General features: G+C 45.6%; 1 protein-coding gene across 1 annotated transcript in view; it reads right to left on the bottom strand.

Annotated features, from left to right (window-relative positions):
- LOC130202605 (1-phosphatidylinositol 4,5-bisphosphate phosphodiesterase beta-1) overlaps positions 1-23,954 on the bottom strand; it is a 120,341-nt gene that overhangs the window by 2,846 nt on the left and 93,541 nt on the right. The window contains exons 26-32 of the mRNA XM_056428280.1: positions 23,683-23,736; positions 22,382-22,601; positions 20,785-20,953; positions 17,319-17,395; positions 17,130-17,219; positions 16,984-17,041; positions 15,658-15,744 (exon numbers count right to left, since the gene is read on the bottom strand). Of these exons, the coding sequence (XP_056284255.1) occupies positions 15,658-15,744; positions 16,984-17,041; positions 17,130-17,219; positions 17,319-17,395; positions 20,785-20,953; positions 22,382-22,601; positions 23,683-23,736 (755 nt within the window). The remainder of the gene's footprint in view (positions 1-15,657; positions 15,745-16,983; positions 17,042-17,129; positions 17,220-17,318; positions 17,396-20,784; positions 20,954-22,381; positions 22,602-23,682; positions 23,737-23,954) is intronic.

Here is a 23,954-nt window from a genome sequence, read left to right as displayed (position 1 = left end):
ATTGCATGAAAGTATTGTGACAACACTAATATGAAGCATGGTCACGTGACTTTTCCATCGTACTCAACGGCCATGAAACAAACCCGATTCAATTATTATCAACTCCTCTGCAGGCAAAGTGGTTCTCAAGAGGAGAATAAAGTAAACAATGACTCATTGACGTGTCACGGAGCTGTTGAATCAACAACAACAACAATAACCAGCCTCGTATTTTAACGCAGGAAAGTAACGAATGCATGTTTCCATTTCCGTGAGATGCACATTTTCTAATACACCATATTACGGTCCTTCAGGTACCCTAGGCCCTCTCAGGTAGACCCGGATCCTCCCTGCATCCATGCAGATATTAATACCCCCCCCCACCCTCGCTGAGAAACAGAAAGGAGGACCTATTTTCTCCCAGGCATAGAAGCCCCCAATGATTACAGATGACAAGATTGTATTCATTTCATTGTGAGCCAATAATTGCCGTGATGCTGATTTCTCTGTTTAACTATACTTGGCTGGCTCCCGCGGGAGAGCAGTAATTAAAAGGAAAAGCCGGTAAGATGAATGGTGTCACACTTTCGCAGCGAGAGATCGAAAAAATACCTGCGAGTTCCTGGAAAGGGTTTTTGTGTGTGTGTGTGTGTGTGTGTGTGTGGAGGGGGGGGCGGATCCGTATGTCATCCGAGAGGCCTTCTGCCATCGCAATAAGAGCGACTTCCAACTCAGAAGTAAACAAATCCTCATTGAAGAGATGCGTCATGGAGTTCATGCTTGGAGGGGGGGGGTCAGAATGAAGGTCAAGGACCCTTTCCAGCGCTCTGCCCTCTCTCCACTTCAGTCCACGAGATGCCCTCGTCCGTGCGTTTCATTTAGGAGCGCTGCGTTCAAAGACCCCGGGCGTGGCGAGGCACACTGTCAATTATATTGATGTCAAGCCCTGCAGGTTAAGATTGTTTGTGTCGACGAGGGAACAATCTGGCATCGGACGTTTGCTCAGACTCCCGTTCTCGTCGTTTACTTATCATTGGATCAAATGCTTCCCGATGAAAAATCACGATTCCTCTGATTAAAGGCTCGAGACCAAAGCTCTGTTCATCGTACTGATGGGTTGAGCAGTCTGGGCATGTGTTGTTTCGCAGAAATAAACGTGTCCCCGATACCAATAAACCAATTTAAAGTTGTCGTTTGAGTAAATCATGCAGGAACCTCGAGGACCTTCTGCCTCAAATGGGAAAAAGCTGCGAGCGGAACGGCGACGTGCCTCGTCCGCATTGTCATCGATTTCTTTTCGCATTCTCACCGCGTACGATGCACATTCTCACGTGAGCGTTCACAAAACGCAGACAACTCCACAGAAAGTGGTGTGTGTGTGCGAGTGTGTGTGCGTGTGTGTGTGTTGTGGAGGGATAAGGCCACACTGGGAGTGGAAGTGCAGACAGACAGATAACACTCGTGGCTCCTGTCTGTCTCCGTGTGAAATGAAGGAGCTCTGATAAAGCTCCCGCCAAGCTCAGCGTCTTAAGGTCACCGTCCCTGGAACATGTCTTTCTCTCTCTCTCTTTCAGTCCTTCTTTCTTTCTTTCTCACTCCATCTCTCTCTCTCTCTCTCCATGGGTCTCACAGAGCGGACAGCCAGCCCATCACAACCAGATGGCTAAAGATGCGCCACAGCCAGCTCTGCAGTGCGCGCGACCTACTTAGGGGGTGGGACAGTCCGTGTGTGTGTGCGTGTGCGTGCGTGTGTGTGTGTGTGTGTGTGTGGAGCTCGCCTCGACCCATGTCACGCTGAGGCACAAACACCCTCTGATTAAAGCTGTCATCTTTCTCCCATCCGATGACACCCTGGCACATGTGAAGGAGGTGGGAGCGAGAGGTTTGGGGGGGGGGGGACCAGGCAGATCTCAGCAAAAATACGTGGGCATGTGTGTGTGTGTGTGTGTGTGTGTGTGTGTGTGTGTGTGTGTGTGTGTCTTTGCTCTCGCCGAGGGGACAGACAGACACAAATAAAACGTCTCGGGGAATTGGAGAGAGAGGGGTGAGAGAACTCACAGCCGGAGAGGACTTCCCCTTCATTTATGACTTTTATGATCTCCAACTGCTGTCTGACATTTTAACAGTTTGCCGGCGAGGAGATCGGAGGACTGGAAAGTCCATTTGGATTTTGGGGGACATTAAAAGCCTCAACGCTGTCGACTGCAATGAAGTCATGAGACCGGCAAACTAACCGGTCGAATAATAATAGTTTGAAACTGAAAGGCTGAAATACATGTGCTGGTTTATTCACCGTGTGTATTGCATGCATGCAGAATATATATATTGTGGCACCCGGCGGGTGCCCCGTGACTGAGAAATAATAATTAAACTGTCCACACCCAATTTACCATCAAATGCAAAGTCTTTTATTTCCCAATACCAGAGGTTTTAGTTCAATCGGGCGTATCGTCGTCTCCCCCACTTCCCCCTTGTGGGCTTCTGTCCTGTCTTTTATCTGCCACGTACCGGGTGGTGATTGGTTGCCGGCCCGTGCCTCCAATCACCCCCAGGTGTTTTCACTTTTGTCGTCTGGCTGTCGGTGTTCCGTTGGCTCCCTCTCTGGGCCGCAGTGGGGAAGTACAGGGAACAGTCGGTATTTCCCATCCCTTACTTCCCCTCGTGGTCTCGTCCGTGGCTGGCTGCCACACACCCCCCTCCTCAGCTCCAACCGGGAGGGCGGGGCGGCCCATCCCCCCAAGGCGTCTCTCCGGGACATGGCATCCGCGTTCCCATGCGGCCCCGGACCTGTGGACGACGGAGAAGGCAAAGGATTGAAGGGACAGGAACCAGCGAGTGACCCTGGCATTAGTTTCTTTGTTCCTTGACATCCAGACGAGAGGGGCGTGGTCCGTGACAAGGGTGAAGTGCCGTCCCAACAAATAATATTTTAACTCTTCCAACGCCCATTTAATGGCTAAACATTCTTTCTCGATCGTCGAGTAGTTTTGTTCTCGGGGTAGCAGTTTTCTGCTGATATACGTAATGGGGTGTTCCTCCCCTTCTTGCAGCTGTGATAGAACGGCACCCACCCTGTTTCCGATCGTCTGTCTGGACGATGAGGGGTTTGGAGAAATCGGGGTCACCAACACTGGTCCTGAGCAGGCGCCTCTTTGAGCTCTTGGAATGCCTTTTCCGTCTCTTCTGTCCACAGGATCCGGTCGGCCAGCCGGCTCCTGGTGAGGTCCGTGAGGGGTGCTGCGAGGGAGGAGAAATGGGGGACAAACCGGCGGTAATAGCTGGTGAGCCCCACGAAGGTTCGCACCTGCTTTTTGGTTTGGGGCCGGGGCCAGTTTCGTATCGCCTCGACCTTGCCTGCCTGGGGTTTGACGCATCCACGCCCTATTGTAAACCCCAGGTTTACAATAGGGCCGAGGCGACACTTCTTGGGGTTGGCGGTCAGCCCGGCCCCTCTCAGGGCTCTCAGCACGGCGGTGACCTGCTGGAGATGGGTCCCCCACTCCTCCCCATGGATGACAATATCATCTATGTAGGCTGCTGCATATTTCTGGTGGGGCCGGAGGACGCGGTCCATCAGCCTCTGGAAGGTGGCCGGGGCTCCATGTAGGCCAAACGGGAGCATTAGGTAGTGGAACAACCCGTCGGGGTGATGAAGGCGGTCTTCTCCCGGGCGCTGGGCCAGGGTACCTGCCAGTACCCTTGGTCAGGTCTAGGGTGGTGATATATCGGCTGGTCCCCAGCCGCTCGATCAACTCGTCCACCCTAGGCATGGGGTATGCGTCGAACTTGGATATCAGGTTTAGTTGCCGGAAATCATTACAGAACCTGAGGGTTCCGTCTGTTTTGGGGACCAGCACAATGGGGCTACTCCACTCACTATGGGACTCTTCGATGATCCCGTTCTGTAACATCGTTTTAACCTCTTGCCGCACGGCTTCTCTCCGGGATTCGGTAGGGCCTCAGCTTTACCTTCTTCCCGGGCTCGGTAATGATGTGATGTTCCAGAAGGTTGGTATGGCGGCTTCCGTGAGAACACATCTCTATGGCGGTCGATCAGCTCTCGGAGGTCCTGGCGTTGTCTCTCGGATAGCTGCTCGCCCATAGGTACCACGTCGGCCTCCGTTTTGACGGGCCTGGTGGGAGAGATACAGCACACACAGCCTCCCGGGCGACCCATTTTTTTAACAAATTGATGTGATATACCTTCTCTGGTGGTCTTCGCCCGGGCTGCCTAATGCGGTAGTTGACCTCTCCCACCTTTTCGATCACCTCGTAGGGGCCGTGCCATTTGGCCAGGAACTTGCACTCCGAGGTGGGCACCAGCACCAACACTCTGTCTCCGGCGCCGAACACCCGGGCTGTGCGCTCCTGTTGTAGACACGGGCTTGGGCGGCCTGGGCGGCCTCCATGTGTTCTCTTACCACGGGCCATATAGTGGCCATTCTCTCCTGTACCTCCTCCACGTGTTCCACCAGGGTCCGATGGGGTGAGGGTTGTTGCTCCCAGGCTTCTTTGGCCAGGTCTAGGAGTCCTCTGGGTTGTCTCCCGTATAGCAGCTCGAAGGGAGAAAATCCTGTGGAAGCCTGGGGCACCTCACGAATGGCAAACATTAGGTGTGGTAAGAGCTGATCCCAATTCCTTCCGTCCGCGTCGATAACTTTCCTCAACATCTGTTTCAGGGTCTGGTTGAAGCGCTCTACCAGCCCGTCAGTCTGAGGGTGGTATACTGACGTTCTCAACTGGGTAATGTTCATGACTCGGCATAGGTCTTTCATGATTCGGGACATGAAGGGGGTGCCTTGGTCTGTTAATATTTCCTCGGGGATGCCTACCCGTGAAAACATTAGCATTAGCTCGCGAGCTATTCCCTTGGAGGCCATGGTGCGTAGGGGAATTGCTTCGGGGTACCTGGTGGCGTAGTCTAGGACTACTAGGATGTATTGGTGTCCTCGGGCACCTTTGGCAGTGGCCCGACCAGGTCCATCCCTATTCGACTAAACGGTACGGCAATTATAGGCAAGGGGACTAGGGGGTCGCGGTGATGGGGTCTGGGTGCCACCTGTTGGCACTCGGGACAGCTCCGCAGTACTCTTCTACGGCTTTCTTTATGCCTGGCCAGTAAAACCTGGCTTTAATCCTCTCTAGGGTTTTCTCTACTCCTAGGTGGGCTCCGAGCTGGTGAGTGTGAGCTAAGCGCAGCACCGTGGGGATAAATGGCCGTGGTACTAACAACAAGTCACTAGTTCCGGAGGCTTTCCGGACAACCTGGTATAATAATGCATTTTTAATGGCAAAGTGAGGACATACACGTTGTCTCACCCTTGACGAGTCGCCCGTCGATCACAGAGACTTGCTGCAGAGCGCTGGTGAGGTTGACATCCTCGAGCTGGGCAGAGCCGAATCTCCCGGCTAGAGGCTCAGCCCTTGGGCCCACGTCGGTGTCGTTGTTGAAGGGGAACATGTCCCATTGGTCGGCTTCCTCTCTGCTGGGGGAAGCGTCTGCCTCTTCCTCGAGGGGGTTCCTTTCCCCTTCCCTCGTCTCCCCCGGTCCCTCTTCCTCTTCCGCCACTACCTCCCCGGTGCTGGACTCTCCTTCTGAGATGGGGTCGGTGGAGCCTTGAGGTCCGACGTACTGCACCTCACAGAGGCGCGGTGCCGAGTGGCGCTGCCTGGGAAGCGGGGCCGAGGCCCCTCGGCCTTCCGCGCCCTCCCCTGGCCAGGCGCAGCCACAGCTGTCTGAAGAGGGGGAAGTCCCGCCCGATGAGCACGGCTACTGGTAGGCCTGGTACGACCCCGGCGGTGCCCGAGTATGTTCCCTTTATTGTTTTTAACGTGATGTTTGTAGTGGGGTACTGACGGTGCTCGCCATGTATACACGTGACACTCAGTGTGTCTTCCAGGAGAGTGGTCTGGGCGAACTCCGGTCGCACCAGCGTCACCACGCCTTCGGAATCTATCAGGCGATGGCGTCTCGCCCGTTAGCGGTGACCGAGTCGGTGAGTCCCCGTCTCTTCTGCCCAGCCTGTGGTTAGTAACCCATAGGGTCGTCCGGCGGGTTTCTCGCTGGTGGCGAGACCATGTGCACATCACCCTTCTGGGGACAGTTCCAGGCGATGTGGCCTCCTCCCTTTCGTGAACACCTTCGGTGGTCGGGGTTGGTGGGGGGCCGTCTCCATGGTGTTTCCTGTGTAGGTCTCACGACGGGCCCCTCCTCGGGCTGTCGCTTCTTGGGGCGTGGGGCTTCTGTATTCCCCAGCCGTCCACTGCGCAGTACTCCTGGGCGGCCTGGTACCCTTCCAGCAGATCCACCAGCTGGTCCACGCTCTGGGGATTCTGTTGACACACCAATTTCTTGGCGTCGTAGGGAAGTGACCTCATGAATCGGTCCATGATGATCCGTTCGATGGGAGTGAGGGTTTTTGGCTCTGAGATCAGCCAAGCATTGGTAAGCCTCACTAGCTCATGCATCTGTGCTCGAGGGTGACTGTGGGGTCGAATACCCACTCGTGGTAACGCTGGGCTCGGGTGATCAGTGTAAACCCATGGCGTTTCAAAATTTCCCGTTTTAGGGTGTCAAAAGTGGTAAGGGGGTCAGTGGCTACGTCCTGGTAGGTGGTCTGCGCTATGCCTGACAAAAATGGGCTAATCAGTCCTACCCATTGGTCGATAGGCCACTCTTCTCTGACCGCGGTCCTCTCAAAGGTTAGCAGGAAGACCTCAATGTCATCCGCGGGGGTCTGCTTGGTGAGGAAGCGTGCGGGGTGGACCAGGCGGTCCCTCTCATAGCCAGCCTGCTCCTCCTGGGCTTCGTAACGCTCCGTGAGTTGGGTCCGCAGAAGCTCGGTGGTTTGCTGCTGCACCAGCAGGGTCTGGTCGTGGCGCGTCTGCTGCTGTTGATTGTTAACTATGAGCTGTTGATTGTTAGCCACGAGTTGTGCAATCAGCGCCGTTAAATCCTTTGATTCCATTGTAGTTGGGGGGGTTTAATCATTATCTTCAGTCAGAATGCGAAACCCGCATTCTCCACCATATGTGGCACCCGGCGGGTGCCCCGTGACTGAGAAATAATAATTAAACTGTCCACACCCAATTTACCATCAAATGCAAAGTCTTTTATTTCCCAATACCAGAGGTTTTAGTTCAATCGGGCGTATCGTCGTCTCCCCCACTTCCCCCTTGTGGGCTTCTGTCCTGTCTTTTATCTGCCACGTACCGGGTGGTGATTGGTTGCCGGCCCGTGCCTCCAATCACCCCCAGGTGTTTTCACTTTTGTCGTCTGGCTGTCGGTGTTCCGTTGGCTCCCTCTCTGGGCCGCAGTGGGGAAGTACAGGGAACAGTCGGTATTTCCCATCCCTTACTTCCCCTCGTGGTCTCGTCCGTGGCTGGCTGCCACAATATATACAGGACTGTCTCAGAAAATTAGAATATTGTGATGAAGTTCTTTATTTTCTGTAATGCAATTAAAAAAACAAAAATGTCATGCATTCTGGATTCATTACAAATCAACTGAAATATTGCAAGCCTTTTATTCTGATTTATTGCTGATTATGGCTTACAGCTTAAGAAAACTCAAATATCCTATCTCTAAATATTAGAATATCATGAAAAAGTATACTAGTAGGGTATTAAACAAATCACTTGAATTGTCTAATTAACTCGAAACACCTGCAAGGGTTTCCTGAGCCTTGACAAACACTCAGCTGTTATAAATCTTTTTTTTACTTGGTCTGAGGAAATATTAAAATTTTATGAGATAGGATTTTAGAGTTTTCTTGAGCTGTAAGCCATAATCAGCAATATTAAAAGAATAAAAGGCTTGCAATATTTCAGTTGATTTGTAATGAATCCAGAATGCATGACATTTTTGTTTTTTTAATTGCATTACAGAAAATAAAGAACTTTATCACAATATTCTAATTTTCTGAGACAGTCCTGTATATATATACGTGTGTGTGTGTGTGGTCCAGTTTCTGTTGACACAGCCAGCTTTTAAATATGTCCTTCCATCTCTGAAGACCTGTCATCTGTCAACAAACCACACACACACACATACACATGCATACACACACACACACATACACACACACACACATACACACACACATACATACACACCCCTACACACATACACACGCATACACACACACACATACACACACACACACACACACACATACATACACACATATACACACATATACACACATACACACACACATACACATACACATACACACACACACACATACACACACACACACACACACACATACACACATACACACACACACACACACACACACACACATACACACATACACACATACACACACACACACACACACTTCTGCCTCTCTTAAAATACAGCGTTCCGTGACCTTCTTCGCCAGCTGTCCTCGTTCTGAGGAGCTACCAAGGGAAGCGGAGAGGAAGCCTCCGAAGAGCCAAATTAATTCTTTGCTTTGAGTCGTGACACGACGGCGTGCCGCTGCAGCGGCGCCGCGGGAACCAAAGAAAAAAGACCCTCAAACACGTCCCCCGCCTGGGCGTTGAGGTCTCAGGGAAACAGGTGTGTTTCCTGCCTTGTGTGCACGCTTCATGAGAGCCGCCGCCGCCGCCGCTCCTGACCCCGCCGCCTGACCTTGAGATGTACCGCGTACCCAATTAGGATAAAAAACGAGTACCCGAGTGAGATGAGACGGGGTCACCGGCCCGCCAGCACCACCACGGGCTTTCTGAGGGAAGAAGGAGCGTCGCAAGATGTCTGTGAGTGTTAGTGTGTGTGTGTGAGAGAGAGAGAGAGAGAGAGAGAGAGAGAGAGAGAGAGAGAGAGAGAGCTGCAAGGAAAGCCATTTCATTTTCATTCGTTCCACTGTTTTGGTCATAACTAAAAATGAACTGCGGCAAGAGGACGAGCGGCACAGGTAATAAAAGAGAGAGAGGAGTAGCTACCATCCCATAAACTATTCCTCTCTCTCTCTCTCTCTCCTTCTCGCTCTCTCTTTGTGTGTGTGTGTGAGCCATCAGCTGCTTTGCAGGTTTTTTTTTTCTTCTTCTTTCTTAGATTCCTCTCTTCAGGTTCAGGAATTTGAACCCCCACTCTGCGTGGAGCGTGTTCCCCTAGAAGGACCGGCTCCGAGGGGAAGGCTTTGTGTCTTGAGATGTTTATGTGGATGACAACTGAGATATATATACATAAATATACATATATGTATATATATATATATGTATGCTACAGGATGCATTTGTATGGAACGTAATTACTATGGACAAATAAGAGGGATCTGTAGTTTAAAATACATCGATAGTTCAAACCTGTGTTGATTTCTCTGTTTTGGGGCCATTTTGAGGAGCCGGAAGAAAGCTGTAAACATAAAGTTGACCTATTATGACTTCTTGAAGTTAAGTTGTGTCTTTTAGTAAAACTCTTTCACAGGGAGAACAGGGAAGAACTGTCACAGGGAACAATGACCACGCCCTGAACGTCACTTATTTCTTGCACACCTGTCCATCTCACCTTGACTCTCATCCCCTCTTCCCTTCACCCCCTCATCCCTACACCCCCTCACCCCTACACTCTCTCATCCCTACACCCCCTCACCCCTACACTCTCTCATCCCTACACTCTCTCATCCCTACACCCCCTCACCCCTACACTCTCTCATCCCTAAACCCCCTCATCCCTACACTCTCTCACCCCTACACTCTCTCATCCCTACACCCCCTTACCCCTACACTCTCTCATCCCTACACCCCCTCATCCCTACACTCTCTCATCCCTACACCCCCTCATCCCTACACCCCCTCATCCCTACACTCTCTCATCCCTAAACCCCCTCATCCCTACACTCTCTCATCCCTACACCCCTCATCCCTACTCTCTCATCCCTACACCCCCTCATCCCTACACTCTCTCATCCCTAAACCCCCTCACCCCTACACTCTCTCATCCCTACACCCCTTCTTCCCTACACCCCCTCATCCCCTCATTCCTACACCCCTCATTCCCTCATCCCTACACCGCCTCATTCCTACACCCCTCATTCCCTCATCCCCTCATCCCTACACCCCCTCATTCCCTCATCCCCTCATTCCTACACCCCTCATCCCCTCATCCCTACACCCCCTCATTCCCTCATCCCCTCATCCCTACACCCCCTCATTCCTACACCCCTCATTCCCTCATCCCCTCATTCCTACACCCCTCATTCCCTCATCCCCTCATCCCTACACCCCCTCTTCCCTACACCCCCTCTTCCCCTCATCCCTACACCCCCTCTTCCCTACATCCCTACACCCCCCCGCCCTACACCCCCTCATCCCTTCCCCTCGACCCCTTTTCCATTTCATAACTTTCGCAATACAACTCACATCGCTCCGTATCGTGGTCGTTGTTCGTGAAGCACCTTTGTGTACGACCGATGTGTTTGAGGCATAGAGGCTGAACGCGTTCTTCAACAATCCACTTTCCTCATGTGCTTGAATGCCACCGACAGACTTCAGGACCCAGATCAACTCACAGCGGCCCGACGTGCAGCAGCTACCTCCTCCTCCTCCTCCTCCTCCTCCTCCACCTCCTCCTCCTCCTGCAGCGCTCTTCCTCCCCCCTTGAATCATCTCATAAAGAGGCTCATGCACGCCGCAGCGACAGACCTCGACTCCGTCGCGTGGAGTGGCGTTCAGTGGGGAACGCTCTTCAGACCGAGGGCGACCCGGGAGAGCTCCGGTGGCGACGCGCCACGAACACGGGTCGGAAACAGCAGCGAGCACATGTCGAGCAGGAGAGGGACAGAGCGACACGCACACAACATGGATTTCACTTCACTACCTCTGGTTGGTACGCTGTGTTCCTGTGTGCGTGTGTGTGTGTGTGTGTGTGCATTATTGATGCAAAGCCCGCAGGCGGAGATGATGCAGATCAAAGTCTGTGACGAGGGAACATAGTGGCCACCCTGACATCACCCAGTGAGAGGGTGAGACAGAGTGAGACAGCGGGACAGAGAGGGGGGGGGGGGGCACTCACACCCTCCCTCCCTCCCTCCTCCTCTCTTCCTGCTGCTTTCTTCCAGTAACCGTCATTAGGGTTGCGTCACTTCCAAATTAACAGATTGCAGAGAGAGTCATGAAGGATGGAGAGGGGACGGGAGGGAGGGAGAGGGGACGAGCGGGGGACCCGAGTTTCCATGACGACCGCACAGGACTCCTGCTTGTCGAAGAAACGAGCCTGTGTGTGTGTGTGTGTGTGTGTGTTTCACAGCAGTGTGTGTGTGTGCGGCTCGCCCAGTGGGGAGACACCATCAGATTTATTTCTCCTTTTTATCCAAGTAAGAAAGAATCAGAAAGTCTCCAACGTAATAACGCCCTAGTCGATGCGTCCTTAAATAAATGCTTAAATAAATGTATAAATACAGAAATAAATTCTTAAATAAATGTATAAATAATTACAAGAATAAATAAATAAATGCTTAAATAAATAAATACAAGAATAAATAAATGCTTAAATAAATAAATACAAGAATAAATTAATTAATGCTTAAATAAATGTCTAAATAAATACAAGAATAAATAAATAAATAAATATATAAATGTATAAATAAATAGATAAATGCAAGAATAAATGAATAAATGCTTAAATAAATCTCTAAATAAATAAATAAATTGATTGCTCCCCGTAGCTACGGTGTATGAATGCAACATGGTTGTAAGTCACTTTGGATAAAAGCGTCGGCTAAATGACATGTGATGTGTTGGAAGCCGGCCTCAAGTGGCCGTTTGAGGAACTGCATTTTTCTCTCGCCGTCATTTCTCCGCACAGGGTGGCCGGTCGCCTCTCGGAACAGGAACGGCGTTGGTGTCCCGGCAGGCGTTCTGATTGGATCGTTAGCGCGGCGGTGACACCTCAGCGCTCACGCTGGCGGCGACGACAAACCTCAACACGTCTTCTTCCATCTCTACCCTCTCGTTGAGACTCGGACTTCTTAATCGTACCAATAAAAAGCACCGAGCTAGTTTAAAAAAAAATCTGGCACAACACACACAAATACACACACACTGTAGCTTGGCTCTCGGGGTCTCCACAGGGATAGTTATAGTTGCCCATGAGCAAACATCTGAGCCCGATGGAGAAACTGGGTCAGAACTGTGTGAGAGATGAAGTACGTCGGATCCTCCGTCTCTCTGATCCACGACGACTAACACACACACACACACACACACACACCACAACAAAGTATTTATATATTAGCCTGGCTATGAGCGCCCTCATCCATCAGCTTCTCCACATCCTGTTTATCAGCCCCTAATGTTTTCTATATTTACACCTCTGTTGTTGTTGTTGTTGTTGTTGTTGTTGTTGTTTGCATTCATCCGATGCAGCGAATGACTAATACAGAGCTGGGTTCAACAGCCCCCGTTGTTTCACATGTACTTTTGAGGAGTTTCAATGGACTCCATTCACAAAGAGCTTCAACTGTACGCCAGCAAAGTGCTTCACAAGGGTTTATATTCATCACACACACACACTCACACGCGCACACACACACACACACACACACACAGATACACACACACACACACAGATGGTACTTTACAGTGTTGATAGCCGCTACAGTTAGATACGCGTTCTAGGTCAATTGTTTCCAGCCAATCAGTAAAGCCCATGTCTCTTTCAGGTGCCTTTTTAAAATCTAATGAAAAGGGCGTTCGGCAAGGTTAAAGAAACATATTTTGCACACCTAAAAGAAAGAGTTTACAGTATATTTACTTTGTATTTACTATATTTCACTGGTTTTCTTTGCCCTTTCTGATGGGGAACCGAAGCTGTTCTGCAGAGCCACAAAAACAGTTATTTTACCTTCTAGAACACAAATAGTTGCCTTGATTGGTTTTGTTTGTTTTGCATTATTTGGTGAATCCGACACTTTAAAACCACAATGATGATAAAACATCTCCAAGGTTAAGTTAATGTTTTGGAGTCTGCTTTGCAGAGAGCGTATGACGGCTTCAGTTCGGAAAGGTATACGTAGCCAATACTTTTTAATCAGTAGGTCTTTCTTTGAGGTTTCTGCTGCGGCCCATAGAAGTGCATTGCAGGTACATCTGTCTGATAAAAACATCCCATACAACGCCACTTAAATAAATGAATCAAAACCACCCCCTCGTGCAGAAAACCCCACCCAGCTAACGGGTAGTTATCGCACACTGAAGCAGACATCGGGCCTTCTCAGCTAGCTCCTCCGACATCTGCTGCATATAAATGAGTGTGTCTTGTTGCAGCGACGGATGATTACTATGTGATAGCCTTTCCCCTCGGGGGAGGGGTGGCGGGATTCAATTTGCCAATGTCCGGATGTCAATTTAGAGAAGCGATTGGCGACAACGGCCGAGTGAAAAAAACTTCTGATTGGAGGAGAGAACAGCTGATGAGGATGACGACGATGTTTCACACGGCTCGTCTCACTTTTTAAATCACTGCGGTGCTCTTTGGGGACCGAACGGTTTATTATGGAGGACTTAAAATGTCTTAAGTATAAATAAATGCATGAATAAATACAGGAATAAATAAATAAATACTTAAATAAATGTATAAATAAATAATTAAATACGGGAATAAATAAATGCTTAAATACATTTATAAATAAATAAATACAAGAATAAATAAATGTATAATTAAATAAATACAAGAATGAATGAATAAATGCTGAAATAAATGTATAAATAAATAACTAAATACAAGAATAAATAAATAAATGCTCAAATAAATGTATAAATAAATAAATACAGGAAGAAATACATATAAGTTATACCTAAACAGGACATCATTTAATAAATCTATTTCTACATTTCTGTATTTCCTCATTTATTTATGGGGCGTTCTCCAAAAATATATATTTTTTAAATGTATGGTTGCTGTGCGCCGTGTTCTCCATTCGTCAACAGAAGAAACAGAACCAGAGGATCCCACCAGAGTCTCCTTGGCAAGCGGAGGACGTGTTGATTACACTGGCAGTGGGCTGCAGTGCTGCATTAGCTCAGCTGGAAATCACAGAGGAGCGGACTCTGTGTTTAGGGGGCTGGACCAGCACGACACCAGATTACATCGGCGCTATGATCACGACAAATGTCCATAATTAGTTTAATGTGTTTTCACATGACAGAGATCTGATGAGAGATCCCAGATCTCGTCTGTGTGACGCTCTATGCTTTATTTGACGTCTACCTCATTGGTACTGCAAAATGGTGACGTTCTTTCCCCTCTATCTGAGGTTCTTCCTCAAGGAGACAACCCCCCCCCCGTGGGATATCACACATCCGAGCACTCCGACGGGGGTGTGATCTCACTGTGTTCACAGGCCAATCTGCCATCCCTGTTATACTGCGACGGCTGTGCAGCCACACTGCGTTTGATTTATTTGTTGGCGTTCTTGGAAGGAAAAAATATAAATAATAAAAATAGCATTATTTGCAAAAGTTCATCCAGCATTCTCACAGAGATGCGAGGCGCAGTCGCTTGTTTGCCAGTCCGTGTCCCAGGTGTGTGAACAGCTTGCGTATCAACGATGCTATATTAATAGCGGGGATGCGGCGACGGTCTTACCGAGCTCCTCGGCCGCACGGTGGTCCTACGATGACGGGCGCAGTGAACGACGACGTCGGGAAAAAGCAGGCATGCTCAAACTCCCAGCATGATGGAAATACCAGATTACAGCCAAGGAATGATGCAGCCGCGTGGCAATTAAAATTAATTTTCATGAATAAACGAGCAAACATCTCTTTCACACGGTTATAATGCTTCTGCATTGGCATTTAAACATGTTTTATATTATCAGGAACAACTTTTTTTCTTTCCATTTTAGAGGTCATCTTGTTATTGTGTCTCTAAACCTGGGCCAGGTCGCCCCCTAGTGGTATAAATCCATAGCGCGTGTTCAGGTGGAGATATCATTTGTTTTTTAAGGACAGTTTAATGACGTTTTAACCAAAGTAATGTTTCTTGTGAACAATCCATGTCGTCTGTAACACAGTATCCCAAGATATATAATTCATTCTATATCAATGGACCAAATAAAGGTGTTAATTTATTGTAACGTAATGTCTGTTGCTGCATCGCCAGTTAAAGGGAAACTCATTCACATGAACTCATCCCCGTCTCGTGGAGAGAGATCTTTGTTTCGTTAGATATGACTTTCGAGGGGAGAAATAAACTCAAAATCAGATTTACATGAATGCCACGAGTCAAAAGCAGCTGTTACCAAACCTCAAAGGGTTAAAAACACACACATGTTCCAGCCCCTCCCACAAGAGAGAATACCTTGAAGGTTTTTGGAGATTTGGTTTCTGATAAAAATGACATCACATTTCAAATCATGCGTTTATGGCTGGAGCCGATAACAATAAACGTATTTCTCTGGTTTCTTTCATCGTCCACACTCGTCATATATTGGAATTATTAATGTGTGTGATGTTGCCCTTTAAGACAGGGAACAGTGAACGTTTTTATCCTTTCACACATGCGAGGAGTCAAAGCCATGCAACGGGCCGCCGACTTAAAAAAAAAGCGCTGTGGTGAGAATGTGATGGAATTAAAGAAGAACTATCCAGACGGTAGAGTTTCAATAAACACGTCACAAACGGAACGAAACTGAACATTTTGTTTTAAATAATAAATAAATGTCTGACCTTTGGCCTTTCGTCCAAGATCTGCTGGCGGATGTCTTTGTGCTTCTCCAGGAGCCGCTCATGTCGTTTAGTCTGAGCGTCCTCCAACTACACACACACACACAGACGCACACACACACACACGGACGCACACACAGATACACACAGAGACACACACAGACCCACACACATACACATACACACACACACACAGAGACACACACAGACCCACACAGACACACACACACACACACGCACACACACACGCACACACATGCACACACACGGACGCACACACAGATACACACAGAGACACACACAGACCCACACAGACACACACACACGCACACACATGCACACACACACACACACGCACACACGGACACACACACAGATACACACAGAAACACACACAGACCCACACAGACACACATGCACACACACACACACACGGACACACACACAGATACACACAGAAACACAAACAGACCCACACACATACACAGACACACACACACACAGAGACACACACAGACACACACACAGACACACGCACACACAAACACACACACAAAGACACACACACACGCACGGACACACACAGACACACACACACACACACAGAGACACACACATACCCACACAGACACACACACACACGGACACACACACAGATACACACAGAAACACACAGACCCACACAGACACACATGCACACACACACACACACAGAGACACACACAGACCCACACACATACACAGACACACACACACACAGAGACACACACAGACACACGCACACACAGACACACAAAGACACACATGCACGGACACACACAGACACACACACACAGACACACAGAGACACACACAGAGACACACACACACAAAGACACAAACACACACAGACACACATACACACACAGAGACACACACACACACACAGACACACAGACCCACACACACACACAGACACAGACGCACACACATAGACGCACACACATACACACACACACACGCACGCACACGCACACACACACAAACGGACCCATACACACACACACACACAAACGGACCCACACACACACAAAAACACGGACCAACACACACACACACAAGGACCCACACACATAGACCCACACACAGACCCACACACACACACACACAGACCCACACACACACACACACACTAAGCTCTTTGCATATCTTCCATAGTAAAGTGCCGTCCCCACAGACAGCCTGTGCTAAGTGTGCGCCGTGGTGTGTCATTAAATACTTTGTATTAAATTATTATCTGGCAGCGTATTAACCGTTAATGATCCTTCCACACTCTCTCCGTCCTCTTACCCGCTTGATGTACTGCACCACCTCGTTGACGAACGACCTGTTGATCTCCAGCTTCTCTCTGGGGGGAGAAGCGTCGCCATCCTCAGTGTTCTAGTGACACCTAGTGGCCATCCGTATATTACACCCTTCAACACAACTATACTCACTCCTCCGTCACGTTCTTGTCTTTAGACTTGGCCTCGTTGATCTTCTCTTGCCTCTTCTTGTCCATTTTCTTCTTGAGGTCCTTCTTCTCTCTGCGGCCGGAGGGAAGAGAGAAAAGAGAGACGTGGAGGAGGGGATGAAAAACGAGGGATGAAAATAAAGACGCGTGACACACGTGTGCACGGCCTTACTTCTCACAGACGTCTCTGATCTTTTTGAGCTGAGCGCTCTGGCACTCCTCCGCTATGGCGGTCAGCTTCTCCACCAGCTGGAGAGAGAGCGAGAGAGAGAGGAACTTAATTTGACCCAACGAACTCAACAGTCTGCAGAACCAATAAATAATGAATATTTTTAAGTCAGAGTGCAAACTACGGGAGTCTCAGTGGGTCAGAGACACTTTGCAACCAGATTAATGAGTTGATAACATTGTTTGAGTGTTAAATAATTAAGTTTTAAATGTTTTTGAAAGTTTTAAATGAAGTGTAAGTGCACCGTCAACACATGCTCCGTGCAGCTTGTTGTCTCTGTTGCTTGAATGAACCAATCAAACGCCTCGGCGGTGTCACCGGGGCAACCGGAGCAGAACACACTCACCTTTCCACACACGCAACAGAACATGTGCACCGGCAGCAGAATGAAGAGGTGTGTGTGTGTGTGTGTGCGTGTGTGTGTGTGCGTGTGTGTCATTAGCAGGAGACGTCAGCGCTTCATCAGTCCAACACAAACTCCCCTTTGTGTGTCAGCGAGGGTTAAAATCTACATTTAAAAAGCTTTTGCAGACGAGTTAGTTTTCTACCGAGTGTTTCTGCATTAATATTATTATTATGTTATTAATATTATTATTGTGTTATTAATAATATTAGTGTGTTAATAATATTATTAGTGTGTTATTATTTGTAGAATTAGTTTTCAGTGGTTGCTGGAGAGGATTGTTTACAACAACTTGACACACAAACACACACATATATACAGGACTGTCTCAGAAAATTAGAATATTGTGATAAAGTTCTTTATTTTCTGTAATGCAATTAAAAAAACAAAAATGTCATGCATTCTGGATTCATTACAAATCAACTGAAATATTGCAAGCCTTTTATTCTTTAATATTGCTGATTATGGCTTACAGCTTAAGAAAACTCAAATATCCTATCTCTAAATATTAGAATATCATGAAAAAGTATACTAGTAGGGTATTAAACAAATCACTTGAATTGTCTAATTAACTCGAAACACCTGCAAGGGTTTCCTGAGCCTTGACAAACACTCAGCTGTTATAAATCTTTTTTTTTACTTGGTCTGAGGAAATATTCAAATTTTATGAGATAGGATTTTAGAGTTTTCTTAAACTGTAAGCCATAATCAGCAATATTAAAAGAATAAAAGGCTTGCAATATTTCAGTTGATTTGTAATGAATCCAGAATGCATGACATTTTTGTTTTTTTAATTGCATTACAGAAAATAAAGAACTTTTTCACAATATTCTAATTTTCTGAGACAGTCCTGTATATATATATGTGTGTGTGTTTATATATATGTGTGTGTATATATGTGTGTGTGTATATGTGTGTGTGTATATGTGTGTATATATATTAGGGCTGTGAAACGATTAAAAATTTTAATCGGGTTAATCACAGGTTTTTGTGGATTAATCATGATTAATCACATATTACCGATATTCTCGGTATATTTTGTGAGAACATAGAGATTTATGACAAAAGACGGATATATACATTTATACATTCTTCTATACAATGGTGCTGCAACTCAGCAGTTATTTAGCAGTTTTCTTCCATATGGAACATTAATACATCTTCATCCTAAACAGAATGTTTAACCCTCCTGTTACCTTTCGGGTCAATTTGACCCCATTCAATGTTTAATGTCGGTGTTCTTTGGGGTCAATTTGACCCCAGGCTGTTTTTCACTGTGTCAAACATATCAGAAATATCAACTTTTTTATTTATTGAAAGGGCTATTTAGGTAGTCAACAAACAAACATAAAGTACCTCACACTTAAACTTGGGAAACAATATTAATTCTAATAATTTTCTGGAGGTTTTAATTGCTGGGGTCAAATTGACCCCGAGGGTAAAATATGTTAGTAAATGTAAAGGTAACAGGAGGGTTAAACAGAGCATTTTCTCTTGTTTGTCAACCATTAACTCCACCATGATACAATCTAAAGGTGGACAGATTGACAAGTGACTTTTTTTGCTCGGTCGATGCGCGCGCACGGAGCTCTGTGGCGCGAGACGGAGATCGATAAGTGTTAACGCAACGCGAAGAGACAGAAATGACATGCTGCTGTGGAGATACGATCAACAACAGACGTTTAGTTTAATAAAAGAACAAAGGCGTGCTCTAGAGAACATGTCAGGGGCGGGCCGATCTTTTAATGTCATGCGATCTACCGACACTACGCCGCGATCGACTGGCAGGTCGCGATCGACGTGTTGAGACCCTGATCTACAGGAAGTAAAAGTCGTAACAAGGTTTCCGGAGGTGAACCTGCGGAAGGATCATTACCGATGAACAGACCGTCTGCATGAGAGCGGACAGAGTTCAGATTGAAGTGGTGTATTGGAAGCTCATTTTGCAAGTAACTTTTTTTTCGTCCCGACGACCAACAACAGACGGATTGGAAGCTCATTCTGCGCATGCGTTAAATGCGTAAAAAAAATATAACTAGTTAAACCTGTAATTGAATTAACTGAGTTAACGCGTTATTTTTCACAGCACTAATATATATATATATGTGTGTGTGTGTGTGTGTGTGTGTATATGTATATATATATATGTGTATCTGTATGTGTGTATGCGTGTATATATATTTGTGTGTGTACCTGCTTGGTGTGTGTGTGTATAGATGTGTGTACCGGCTTGGTGTGTGTATATAGATGTGTGTGTACCTGCTTGGTGTGTGTATATAGATGTGTGTGTGTGTGTATAGCTGTGTGTGTGTGTGTGTACCTGCTTGGTGTGTGTATATAGATGTGTGTGTGTGTGTGTGTACCGGCTTGGTGTGTGTGTACTTGCTTGATGTGTGTGTGTGTATATAGGTGTGTGTCTGTGTGTACCTGCTTGGTGTGTGTATATAGATGTGTGTGTGTGTGTTTGTGTATATAGATGTGTGTGTGTGTACCTGCTTGATGTGTGTGTGTGTGTACCTGCTTGATGTGTGTATATAGATGTGTGTGTGTAGATGTGTGTGTGTGTGTACCTGCTTGATGTGTGTGTGTGTGTGTGTGTGTACCTGCTTGATGTGTGTGTGTGTGTGTACCTGCTTGATGTGTGTGTGTGTGTGTACCTGCTTGATGTGTGTGTGTGTGTGTGTGTGTACCTGCTTGATGTGTGTGTGTGTGTGTGTACCTGCTTGATGTGTGTGTGTAGATGTGTGTATGTGTGTGTACCTGCTTGATGTGTGTATATAGATGTGTGTGTGTGTGTGTGTACCTGCTTGATGTGTGTGTGTGTGTGTACCTGCTTGATGTGTGTGTGTGTGTGTACCTGCTTGATGTGTGTGTGTGTGTACCTGCTTGATGTGTGTATATAGATGTGTGTGTGTGTGTGTGTGTGTACCTGCTTGATGTGTGTGTGTGTGTGTACCTGCTTGATGTGTGTGTGTGTACCTGCTTGATGTGTGTGTGTGTGTGTACCTGCTTGATGTGCTCTCGTTTCTGGTACTTCTCGCTGTAGTACTGTTCCTGCCGCAGCGTGAGCAGCTGCTGCTGCTGCTGCTCCTTCAGCTCCAGCAGCCGCCGGCTGTAGTCCTGCTCCAGATCACACAGGTCCTGGTCCAGGGTGGACAGGGAGTACTCGGACCGACTGGAGACGCACACACACACACACACACACAAACACACACACACACACACACACAGCACTCATCTGTTACCTTGAAGTGACGTGGTTGCTATCTGGTGTGTTGCAGCTGGCTGAGGGGCCGTTATCTGTGCTGTGAGTGCTAGTCCTTCAGGGTGTGATGGAGTCCTGAGGGTCCTGAGGGCCCCGAGGGCCCTGAACGAGTTCCTTATCGGGTCTTTCTCATTCTACACACAGCTCAGCCTTCGCTGTTGGGTTTTGGTTTGTATTCAAAAGGGAAGGATGTGCTGTGTGTTTCTGTAGATAGAAAGGAATGAAGGAAAGGAGGGGAAGGACATGCATTTCACCATTATATATATATATAAATATATATATATAAATATATATGTATATATACACATATATATATATATAATAGGAGGCAATGTGGATGTGCCTTAAAAGTAAATAATGTTCAAACTTTTAACCACCTTTAAATAATACATGTTATCTTTGTATATATAATATATACATTTGTTTATATTTAATATATATAAAGATATATAAAATATACACATATATACTATATATGTATATATATATTATCTGTCTATATTATATAGAGAATATATATATATATACGTATAATGTATACATATATTTATGTATATATTATATATATATATATATTATATGCACACATATATACAGGACTGTCTCAGAAAATTAGAATATTGTGATGAAGTTCTTTATTTTCTGTAATGCAATTAAAAAAACAAAAATGTCATGCATTCTGGATTCATTACAAATCAACTGAAATATTGCAAGCCTTTTATTCTGATTTATTGCTGATTATGGCTTACAGTTTAAGAAAACTCAAATATCCTATCTCTAAATATTAGAATATCATGAAAAAGTATACTAGTAGGGTATTAAACAAATCACTTGCATTTTCTAATTAACTCGAAACACCTGCAAGGGTTTCCTGAGCCTTGACAAACACTCAGCTGTTATAAATCTTTTTTTTACTTGGTCTGAGGAAATATTAAAATTTTCTGAGATAGGATTTTAGAGTTTTCTTAAGCTGTAAGCCATAATCAGCAATATTAAAAGAATAAAAGGCTTGCAATATTTCAGTTGATTTGTAATGAATCCAGAATGCATGACATTTTTGTTTTTTTAATTGCATTACAGAAAATAAAGATCTTTATCACAATATTCTAATTTTCTGAGACAGTCCTGTATATTATATATATAAATAATATATACGTATATATTATATCTATAATATATACACATATATATAATATATTATATATATAATATATACACATATATATTATATATTATATATATACATATATATAATATATACATATATATATTATCCAACAGCAGAACAGTGCGAGGAGATAAGACGAAGAGGAGGAGAAGAAGAGGAAGGCTACCTACCTTTTCTTACCATCTCGTTTGTGGCTCTTCTGCATGGCGGAGCGGCGCCGCTGCTGCTGGCCCTGCAGCTCGGCCACGCGGGCCGTGTGCTCCTTGATGAGCTCGGCCGTCTTGCGGTGGTGCTTCCGGACCAGCTCCTTCATCTCCTTGTACTGCTTCCTCTGCTCCCGCACGAAGCCCTTCTGCTGCTTCAGCTCCTCCTCCGTGTGAGCCTCCAGCTCTGATGGAGGAGCACGGAGGAGAGGGGAAACCAAAGGCACATTATATATACACATTATATATCTAAATACATACATATATATATATTATAGATATAGACATAATATATGTCTATATCTAATTATATATATATTATATATTATATATAATTATTTATATGTATGTCGATATATATATAGTTATATATCTATAATATATATATATAAATATATATTATATATATTATAGATGTATATAATATATATGTATATATAATTATATATTATATATACAAATATATAGACATATATATATTATATATATACATTATATGTATATATATGTATAATTATATATATATATTATAAATATTCATATATATATATTATATAAATCTATAATATATAATATATATATGTGTATGTATATGTATTTTTGTTTTTATATATATAATATATAAACGTATATATATATATATATACAGTATTCAAATTGTGGACCTGCAAAACACTGCAGATATTATCCCCTTTAGAAGTTGCATTGGGGTGATAGATGTAACAACAACGTCCTCACATGTCATATAAAGCTATATGACATGTGTAGCATGTATGTAACATGTATGACATTGTTGTGAATTTCCTTTGTGTGGAAAATCATTGGTCACTTCTGGTAAACAGTGACGACCTTTAAAAAGTAAAATTCCTACTGCACAACCTGAATGTATTGTGCTATTTCAATTATTCATAAAGTGATGAATGCTCTTAATTATAAACTCAGAAAAGTACTTTGGTCTGAACTCAAGAGCAATTAAAATACGGCGTGATAAATCACTTCTGCGGGGATGGTTCCCTCCATAAAAAGCCAACATTTTCTTTTTCTTATCACATGGAATACGCTGCGTGGCAAACACACGTTTCTGACGCCTCAGTGTTGTGTTCAGCGAGACAATGTCCCTGATGAATGGGACCAACGGCAGATTTCCAAAACCAAACTCCACCGCGGATACACAAGCGCCAGTACACACACACAATGACGCTTTTAAGACACGTTAAAGCTTTTAAATGAACTTTAAAATACAGCTTCAGGCTTTAAAAAGATCTTACCGGTGAGGACACTCTGGATGATGTCTTCAGTCTTCACTGGTGGCTTCAGTGAGCCTGCTTATCAAAAACAAGTACCACATGTATTTTTTATAAATATTCATCATTCCTCCTCCTCCAAAAAAAACAAAAAAACGACATTAGCTACAGGTGAAAACATATTTTCTGTTTTTTTGTAATCATTAGAATCTTCATTGACAGATAAATATGCAACATGTAAGATGTGAATATTAAACTACACGCAGAAAAGTAAAGGTTCTCAAATGGTTCTTTAA

The sequence above is a fragment of the Pseudoliparis swirei genome, chromosome 12, assembly GCF_029220125.1.
Source record: "Pseudoliparis swirei isolate HS2019 ecotype Mariana Trench chromosome 12, NWPU_hadal_v1, whole genome shotgun sequence".
Lineage (NCBI taxonomy): Eukaryota > Metazoa > Chordata > Actinopteri > Perciformes > Liparidae > Pseudoliparis > Pseudoliparis swirei.
Note: the sequence above shows the minus strand (reverse complement) of the source record. Positions and strands in the feature narration are given on the sequence as shown.